Genomic DNA, 10,683 nt, shown 5'->3' with positions numbered 1-10,683 from the left:
ACTCATTTAGACCAAAATATTCATTTGGTTTAAGCCAGGTTTCAGTCAGGCAGAGTACATCAAAATTATTATCTGTGATCATTTCATTCACAATAACTGCTTTGGGTGCGAGTGATCTAATATTTAGGAGCCCTAAAAAAACTTTTTTGTTCATTTATTTTGCGTTTTTCTGGTTTAATCATGATCAGATTTTTTCTAGATCCTGCATTAAATTTATATTTTGACCTCGCTATTCGGGGAACAGACACAGTCTGTATAGATTGGACAACGCAAGTACTTCTATCTTATAAGTGGGTAGAACAAAAGTCATCATAGCAGTTATTTGAGAATTGGCTTACTAGTCAGATGGAGCGTAGCGTCCTGGAGGTGTTGTCCGACAGGAGGTCCGCTCCGACTCTGCTGGGGTGCAGGCCATCAGCACGGAAAAGCCTAGGACGCTCCCAGAAAAGATTCCAATTATTAACAAAGAGCAGTTTCTGTTCTTTACACCATGACGATAACCATTCATTTAAAGCAAAAAAACCTTTTAAACCTTTCGTGTCCTTGTCGATACGTGGGAAGCGGTCCTGACACAATGATCGTCGTCGCGGGCGATGTGGTGCGTACCGTCTCGATCAGGCTCCTGAAGTCCCTCTTCAGTGTCTCCGTCTGCCGCAGTTTGGTGTCGTTAGCCCCCGCGTGCAGTACGACAGCACCGATGCTCTCGTCGCCCTTCAGGATCGCGGGTATCTGCGCAGAAACATCGAGAACACGAGCACCGGGGAAACAGTGAGTGTGCACTTTACCTTCAGCTAACGTAGCACGGACGTGCCGAATTATGGAGTCTCCGACGATCACAGCGTCGCGTTCCGTCTCGCGGAGGGGAGCGAAGCAGTTCCGGGTGGAGATCTCGAAGACCGGAGGCAGCAGAGGGGGAGAGGTCGTCGCCCGGGGTCTGGCTCACGTCTTCCGCTGCTGGTGCACCCAGGGTCCGTGGCGTCCCTGCGCCGGAGTGAAGGACATCTGGGAAGATCGCGTCCTAGGTGCACAGGGCCTGTGTAGAGAAACACACGGAGTAGAGGTGGTGGGAGTGTTAGCAGCGTGCTGTATACTTCCCCCGGACTTGTGAGCGTCAGCCCGGGATGTTTCCAGCACTGTTTTATTGTAAGACATGGACTTCAGTTAAAAATGTGGAACTCTTAACAGCCTGCAAGTACAAAATCAGGGAGAGAGAGATAGTTTGCTCGTCGTGCGGGGCCCACAATGTACTGAGTACCTTCTCTACAGATTGTTCTTAAAGGCCACAGAGCATTGAAAGAAAGGAAGGAAGGGTCATTCACTGCCTTTAACAGACATTACCTGCTTCCAAACTACTTCCTTCCACATTTTTACATTTAAAAAAAAAATCCAAGTTTGGCTTATGTGAAATTACAATGGGATATTTTTTCAATGCAAGCCCAGAAATGTGAGTGTCACTTGTTTTCCTATCGTCTCCTATTTAGATCAGATCCAGCACTGTTATATTCACCAACTGCAGCAATATTTCTAATCCAGTGAACCAAAACATCCAGCAGAAAGCCTCGTCTAGCTCAAACAGGCAAGTTCTTAAGGGTCAAGGTATTCGATAGCACCAATAACAACTCTGATTGCCGGTTTTGCATGTGCTATTGATGTAAAATGTAACATAGAGAACTACACACAGAAAAACTGCTATTGATTGAGAATGACCGGTACACAAGAAAACAGTGAAGCTACACGTCGGTGAAAGTCAGAGTTGGCACAGTGATCTAAAGTCAGAATCATGTTGACTCTCCAAAAAATGACAAATGAAGTGAGTGAGCATTGCCTGGAAAGATCAAATTCATAAAATGAGCGAGAAGTAAAGCTTTCATCTACAAAGCTCATTTAGTCGATATTAGGTTGGTTGGGAAATAAGGCGAACTGTACTGCTGTAATCAGGGTAACATGCATGCTCCTCTAATTCTCTTTCACATGGATAGATCCTTACAGACAGTTCAGCTTTCAGGTAGCCCCTCTTTAAGACTGTGATCCCCATACAGAAGCGTGTTTAGACAGCTTTAAACAGCTATATGGCACAGCAATGAAACATTGATATGACATTTAGTAGATTTTATGACTTTTATCGGATACAAACACCTTTACCCAGATTCTTACTTTTTTATATATTATACTAATATTTTTGTCCATTCACTATTCCATTTATTAGTATTATAATTCCAAATGTTTTATAGGCCTTATATTAATTACCTGTGTATGGAAATTAAATAAAATAAATCTTGTAATTCAGAAAAAAAATATCTTGTCATTCAGAGGGCTTTTAAATTGTTTTATTTTGCAGCCTAACATGACAGTCATAAATATCATTATTTTAAAAAATGTTTAAAAGGTAGGCTAACGTACGCACTTGACAATAACACAAACCAAGAAAATATAATAGTTTGGTTATTTCGTAGTTTTTACTCTTTATAGTGTAATTTTAAAGTACAAAAAATAAATTTTACATGTTATAATATATTTTATAATATCGATAATTATCTACACAACGATAAAAAGTGTGCATGTAAATATATTTTACGCAGTGTAATATTTGTTTGAAAATATATCAGGAATGTGTAAAAACATTTAACCCTTTAACTGTCATCCCCATTTTTGAAAATTCACGAAAAAGTGCACTATGCACACTTAAATTATTATAATTCATGAACGCTTTTGAATACAGACCTAAGGTTGGTCTCTTTTTAAAATAGAAAATTAGCAGATTATTACAGAGGTGAAAAGTTATAGAAGTTTATATTTACTGTAAAACAAATGTATTATATTATTTTTATTGTATTTTATATAAAATAAATATTTTTTTTAAATAGTTAAAAATCTAAAAATTGCTATAAAATTAAAGCCATATGTGCACATAAGTTGTGTTCCAAATTTGAAGTTGATATAAAAAAAATTGAGGTTCATATGCAATTTTGTTTAGGCGTTATACCAAAAAGAGCCACCGGGTGCCATTCAAACACCATTGAATTTTTTGTTGATTCATTTCTGTCACAAATCTATAAATGTATCTCTCAATATTACATCTATAACAACGTTTATCATTATTAGCATTAAATATGAGATGAACTTGTTGCGTACAATGATGCTTTGGTGCAGCTTTGTGCATTATTTTTGATCTTTTAAATGTTACTTCCAAAGAAACATGAATGTGGAATATCAGCTCATTCTTAAGATGTTAAAATACAGTAATCTTTTTTGTATTGGTTTGTTTGGTGTAATGTTGGATAATTACATTACATTGTGATAGGAGAAAATTCAGTTGACGTATTGCTCTTCTTCGATGCACAACACACGTTTACAAAAAAAAAAAAAGATCATAAATAGTCACAATACAGAACTTAAGTATCCGAAAGCAAGTTAAAAAGGTTTGTTGTGTCTGCTCCAAAGAGCGTTTTCATAAATCTTGTGGTAAATTCAACAACAAAAGTAATGGGATTTTATGCTTTAGTCTGTTTCACTGGTGCTTTTCTTTTGCGCGTTGTATAAAAAGTCTCAGTTGCTTTGGATATCCAAAGGGCTTGAATTCTTTAAAAGAAAAAAAAAAAGAAAAAATCCTCACATCTTTGATTTTTCCCTCCACGATGCAACACGATCTCGCACTTTAAAGCATAGCCAACCTTCAGGATTAAAACGTTCCCAGTGAGAAAAAAGCAGAAGGTCCAGGCGTTTTGGCGCATGAAGTCCGAGCCTGGGAGAACACAATAAATATGTTGTTAACCTTGCTGTGAAAATATGTTTGATGAAAACAGCCAATTGTTGTATGAAATGTATTCAAGAATAAAATAATGCCCTTTGTTGGGCACAAACTTGAGCAATGTGGGGGTACAAAAGTCCCCTGTGGCATGAATTGCGCTTTGGCGTCGCCACTTGGCGCGTTACCCAGACCCCTCTATACGCGATTGTTTCTTTCTTTCTAATGACATTTACCGGATCAAAACATGCTGTTAATTCGATCAGAAAGCTTCACCCTTCACAACAATACCAGAATAATTTCTCCCAAAGTTTGTTAAGTTGACCGAAATTAGGCAAATGAATAGAGGTCTCCAGGCGCAGGTGACGGAGAATAATGCGCGTCAGGACCAGCTGCATTCTTCTTTATTTCTCCTTTTCTTTTCTTTCACTGCATTATTAAAATTTAGGCCAATGAAACTATTCATTCCACTCAATAGACATTTTCTTATAGGATAATAGGATACAAATTGAGCCCCTCTGAAGGGAATCCAGCGGTGGGTAACTCTCGTGTGCCAAAGACGGCTGGAGTCTGTAACATGGTCGGAGGGGCCGCTCGTGTGCCAGGCCGGGTCCCCACACCTGCCGAGGCCCCTAACAAATCTAGAGAATGTAAACAAAAACCCGGCCGTAGCCCATGAAAGATGGACGTGTCACCAAGTCGTGTGAGAAACGCCGCGAACAAACGGGGGGACTCCGTCTCCAAAAGGTCTCCCCTGAACTCGGCGGAACAGCCTATTATGTGCTTACTTAATTACTATAATAACAGTAGACAGGCTTTAAACCTGAGACGGGCTTTGGATGGAAGTTAAGATGGCTTGCTGGGACCCATAAACAGGCGATCGTGTGAGAAACGCGACGTGGAACAGAAAGAGACGCCTTTCTCCGGGGCCTTTGTTTTCATTGCGCGCGCTGCGCTGCGCTCGCGAGCTAGTCATCTCCAGCAAGGCCTGTTACTATGCAAATAATATTCTACAACCCATCACGTTTCTTAAAATAGGCCACGTGGATTAACAAAGTAGGTCTGCCCCCCGCTAGCCCATAGCTTCAGGTTTTGCTATTTCTTTAACTGATCGTAAGTGCACACATTAACCAAAAGCTCGCCTTTAATCCCATGGAATAATTTAGGGCCATGAATGCGCCAGCGCTTTATAAGCGGCTGCCTCCAGTCAGCACATCTCAGTCCGAAGCGTCTGGAATCAGGAGAACCTATAGTCTAGCTACAATAGTTTCGCAATTCTATCATTTGTTTCAAGTTTTTTACCAAATGATGGCGTCTAAGATGAAGGATCGCAAGGTATGTGGATACTTTAGTGGCGCACACATGATGCCAGTAACTGCATGCAGTCTAAATACTCCTTGAATGTTTCTTATAGATTTTTCTACCGCTATTATGACTAATTAACATGTTTCGCGTGATGTCAGCTTTTTCGAGAATTCCACAATATTGATATTTTCTACCGAAACAAGCATTACAAGCATTGCTCGCGCGCATTTTCAGAAGACTGCATAAGGCTATAGACCTGTAGATATTGCTTGATTTCCCTGGTCTTTCATTTAATGCAAGCCAGTGTGTTATGCTAATTCAATGAATTATATGTATTCAGTTTATTGCGAAGTAAAAGCGCTTTCCGTCATATATGTATGTTTTGCGCGCGGGGAAACAGAGCGCAGCGCGGCTCTCCATATGACTCATAACTTATGTATATGACAAATGTAATTTACTGTAGTGGCATTTTATCGAACCAATAGATTAACTTAACTAGTTACATTATAATTTCATATTCGTTGATTGCTTTTTACATTTAGTAAAACCTATCCAGCACACAATGCAACTTTGCAACTAATGGCACTTTTCTTCCTTTAACTTACTATTATTATGTTCTCTTCCCACAGAAAACTCCTGTTTCTCACAAGGTCATTGAGAAAAGAAGAAGAGACCGAATCAACAGATGTCTAAACGAGCTGGGAAAGACAGTTCCTATGGCACTGGCTAAACAGGTGCGCAGCTGAAACATTCAACGCGTTTAAGCGCTCCAAGTGTCCATGTCTGCATTAATTGTTAGTGTATATATGATGACTGACAGACTTTGTGTATTAAAATAGAATTCTGGGAAACTCGAGAAAGCAGAAATCCTGGAAATGACTGTGCAGTATCTGCGCGCGCTCCACTCCGCAGACTTCCCGCGCGGGAGAGAAAAGGGTGCGTAAGAAATACCGAGAAACCACTTAACATACATTAAAATGAACAGATTTAAATGCATCTTTTAACGCATTTAAATACGATCCCTCGCTCACATCGTGAAAGTAAAATGATTGAGTTTTTAAAACTTCAAATCCAGTCCTTTCTTCCCTGTTGATTTCTAACAACGTTCTTTGTTTTCGCAGGAGAGCTGCTGACAGAGTTTGCCAATTACTTTCACTACGGCTATCACGAGTGCATGAAGAACCTCGTTCACTATCTGACCACCGTGGAGCGAATGGAGACCAAAGACACCAAGTACGCACGGATCCTCGCCTTCCTGCAGTCCAAAGTCGTTACCGAGCCCGTGTTTGGCTCGTTAGGTACCATCTCTCCAGACCCTGCGGACCTTCTATGCCAGCTGGAGTACAAGAGTCCAAGTCCAACCGAGTCAGTGTTTCAGCAGAGCCCTCCCGGACACTTTCCCTGGCACAGCTCGGCGCGGAGCCCCACGCTCGCGTACCCAGCGATGTCTCAGCACAGCGGATACTTGTCACCGGTTCAAGGACTCGATCACCATTACATGAACTTCATTGGGCACTCACACCCACACAATGCCTTCAGCTTACACAATGCACAACACGCTGCTCTGTAAATACGTCTGCAGATGTCCTTAATTTATATACGTGTCCATGTTTTATTTTAATAAGTAGATATATCATGAAATAAATGATGTTTGAATAAGATTCTGTGTTTGGCATGATGTTGGAAGTTCTTTCTCATAGAGTTGATGTAGTGTGTTCTCTTTGGGATCAAATTCTCAGTTATTGTTTTTAAAAATCAGCTCCTGAATCCTAATATTTAGATAACAAAAACAGTACTGTAAACCTATGGGCTCTTTTTAAATATACTATATAATTTGAGCAAAACAATAATGGGCATGAACAAGAAAGTAGACACTATGATGGTTTTTATGAATCAAGTTCTCTAAATAGGCCAAATTGTATTATGTATTTAAAATATGTCCAGCTCTTTTCAAATATTGCAACATGGTATTGTAAGAAAACAAGCTAATTTTTATTTATTCTGGTATTTTTAACTGAGCATAGGATAGCAAAAGGTTTAGGGAATATTTATGGCTCCACATATGGTTCTGAAGTAGCTTTGTGTTATTATAAGTTTATTATAAAAGGAAAATTGTAGGCAATTTTTTTTATTCAATACTATTTTAAAATAATAATTAAATTAAAAATAAATATATCTTTTTATGGGAATGTAACCTTATATAATGCATAAATATGTATTCATTCATCATTCAAATCTCATTCATATATTGCACAACAATATTGCAAGAAAATCAAATTCTTAATTTCAGTTGTGACATGCACAAATTCTTATGACGATACCATGGCTAAATGTGTCTTTCTAGACTGTATTGTCTCTAGACTGTAGTGTCTCTTAAGATTAACCCTTGGCGTAATGGTCTGCTGGCCTGAGACCCCTTGATTGACAATAAGCCTCTTTTTAGGGGAATCCATTTGGACACAAATCCAGCCCCCCATCCTATCCCAGTGTCTCTTCCACCTATATTTAAATAGGATGCAAATAAATCAAACCGCTAAATACTAAGTATTCTAGGGAGGGAGTCTGATGGATGTAAGATGTTTTAACAAAGGCAATTTTAACAGAGGCAGTGTTCATAGGCTACAGTCGCAGTAATGAGTTTGTGAACAGTTTAAAAATATCTGCATTTCTACATTGCTTACTCATAAAATGAGTCTTTTCTTAATCCAAGTCAACATTATATAGTCACATACAAACTGACTAAACTAATAACACACAAACAAGCACTAAATCATGATGCCTCTTCTATATTTTTCTCTCTGAACAAAGCAGTTTTTGGCCCAAAATATTTTCCCCAGCTTTGTAGGATGCCCGCTGTTAGGGAGAGTAGCAATAATTTGTAGACAGAGTATCCTACCGTGGATTCGTGAACACCCAGGTCTTTAGCCATGCTTTCTTAGCCTTTCCCAGCGTTGTGCATCTCTGTAATGCTTTTTTAAGGTCTTATGCAAGCTTTTGATATTAAGGCATAGTTCACACTAACCCATCTTTCTCGTGATTTTTTTTTTTGTGTGCTTATCACATCTCCTTGATTGACTGTTGAAACAGAGCTTCGGTTACATTCCATGCCTATACTCAATGTCTTCAGCAAAACTGAGAAACTTAAAGAATGAAAAGTAAATCTGCTTGAGCTATTAGTTAAGTCGGGGGGGGAGAGTCTAGGGGGAAGTCGTGGCCTAATGGTTAGAGAGCTGGACTTGTAATCCAAAGGTTGCGGGTTCGAGTCTCCGGCCGGCAGGAATTGTAGGTGGGGGGAGTGAATGTCCAGCGCTCTCTCCACCCTCAATACCACGACTGAGGTGCCCTTGAGCAAGGCACCGAACCCCCAACTGCTCCCCAGGTGCTGCAGCATAAAATGGCTGCCCACTGCTCCGGGTGTATGTTCACGGTGTGTGTGTGTGTGTTCACTGCTGTGTGTGTGCACGTTGGATGGGTTAAATGCAGAGCACGAATTCCGAGTATGGGTCACCATACTTGGCTGAATGTCACTTCACTTCACTTCACTTCTATAATTGTGAGCTAGATTAATTTCATGAATAAGCAGAAACCCATAAGGGTTCACAAACTTATTCTTGTGATGTCATTCATTCCCTTTACAAATTTTCACAATATTCTACTTCAATTAAAACAAAAACAAAATTTCCCAATCCTTAATATTTCACTACTAATAAAAGAAACATTATTTAATTTCTTTAAAAACTGTTGACATATAAAGCTGTTAGTAATTCAAAAGAACTTTTTTTGACCATTTTAAATTACCCTATTCATTACCATTACATTTTAATGCGTTATATAAACCACAACAGTAATTAACTTTTACAGTGTGTGTGTTTAATTTAATTCAATATTATTTTATAATTTAAAATAATTGTATTATGTATTCTAAGATGTTATTCAAGTCTGTAATGGCAAAGCTGAATTACTATCAATGTTGAAAACATTATGAATTTCCCCAAACGTATATTAGATTTGGTTCGATTTTGAATGGTGACGTAGTATTTTTTTCTAAAATCCTTGGCATTTTCTGAGACAATATTTGTCACTGCGTGTTCACCGACATTTTCCTTTTTTTACTATTTTTTTGTTTGTTTGTTTGTTTTTTTCTGACATCATATTCAAGGGAGTGACATCATCTAGCTCAGTATAGTTCAGCTTTGTTACAAGATCATAGTGAAGCATTGTAAGAGCACAAGAATATTGACTGTAAATAATGCACAGCGATATATGCTAAAGCCGTATTACGCAGTGCCGTTATATATGTGATATGTGAATCAGTCTGGACAATATGTGCCATTTCTACACTTGACTTGGCAAATCAGACAGACAGTTGTTCACTGTGGCCAGGATTAGTTTAGGGGAAAGACGGCCACCATAGTGGAAAATAAAAGAACTCTACCCACATTGCATATAATTTTACCAGGCTCCAGTCAGCCATGACGCTGATTGTTTCTGAGATGTTGGCACTTGTGTCCCTCCCTCTTTAACTGTAGAGGGTTTACTCTCTTTGGCCTCTACAATGGCATAGAAGAAGTGAGCCGCTCCCCTCTCCACCCCCGTCCCACACACTTTTGATATCCCAAATACTACCAGAAACCAATGTCACTCAGACCTCCTCAAATAGGACACCTGAGAGAGAAATAAAGATAAAGAGCTAAAGGGATATACTGTCCTAGAATATCACGATGGGTACAAAACAGGTGTGATTCTGTCCTGACAGGTGACTTATGCAGGGGACCCCACCTTCTCAAAGCCTGAATTCATCCCATCGCCGTTAAGTCCTTCTTTAAGTAAGTTGTATGGCACCAGCTTCCAAAAAAGCACCAAGGAAAGAGAAAGGGAGCGAGAGGGAGAGGGATTCTGGAGAAGGAGGGAGAGGTTGTGGTACTTTGGCGGGGGTTGCTCCATTGTGATGGAGCTGAAAGGAAGACAATCTTGGGTTCCTTGGGCTTCATCCTTGAGTGGACCTGAAGAAAAATAATCAGCCCCATGAAATCAAAGCTCCTAACAGAGGGCCAGAATTCAGGCATGAGACTGGAATTCAGGAAACAACCACGCACTCAGATGCATTATTATATTGATTATATTATATTTAATAATATATATATTTTTAATATATTATCTTAAAATATTAGTTATTATTTATTTATTTTTGAAATACGTCTCTAATGCTCACCAAGGCTGGATTTAATAAATCCCAAAATAATGCTAAAAACAGTAATATTGTAAAATATTATCATTTCGAATCTGTGCTTCCTACAGTATGTTAATATATTTTAAAATGAAATGTATTCCTTTGATAGCAAAGCCAAATTTTCAGCTGCCATTACTCTAGGCTTCAGTGTCACATGATCCTTCTGAGATCACTATTCTGATTCGGTGCTCATGAAACATTTCTTGCTGAAAAAACTTGTGGTGTCTAATATTTTTGTGGAAACTGTACATTTTATGATTTTTTGAACAGAATTTACTTTAAATAAATATTTGTATCAATATAAATGTCTTTACTGTCACTTTTGGTCAATTTAATGCATCCTTGCTGAATTAAAGAATTAATAAAAAAAATCAGTTTTGATGATAGTGGATGCATCAAAACT

General features: G+C 38.8%; 1 protein-coding gene across 1 annotated transcript; it reads left to right on the top strand.

The window, feature by feature from the left end:
- Positions 1 to 4,915: 4,915 nt before the first annotated feature.
- On the top strand, positions 4,916 to 6,620 carry LOC306873210 (hairy and enhancer of split-related protein helt-like; the record flags this gene model as incomplete). The annotated part of the gene is made up of 4 exons (XM_079422322.1): positions 4,916 to 5,080; positions 5,680 to 5,784; positions 5,890 to 5,986; positions 6,172 to 6,620. The coding sequence occupies 4 exons, from the start codon at positions 4,916 to 4,918 to the stop codon at positions 6,618 to 6,620; spliced, it is 816 nt and encodes a 271-aa protein (XP_079278448.1).
- Between the last annotated feature and the right edge of the window lie 4,063 nt (positions 6,621 to 10,683).

The sequence above is a fragment of the Barbus barbus genome (assembly GCF_936440315.1).
Source record: "Barbus barbus genome assembly, chromosome: 7".
Taxonomy (NCBI): Eukaryota; Metazoa; Chordata; class Actinopteri; order Cypriniformes; family Cyprinidae; genus Barbus; species Barbus barbus.
The sequence above is the reverse complement of the archived record's forward strand: the minus strand, read 5'-3'. Positions and strand labels throughout refer to the sequence as shown.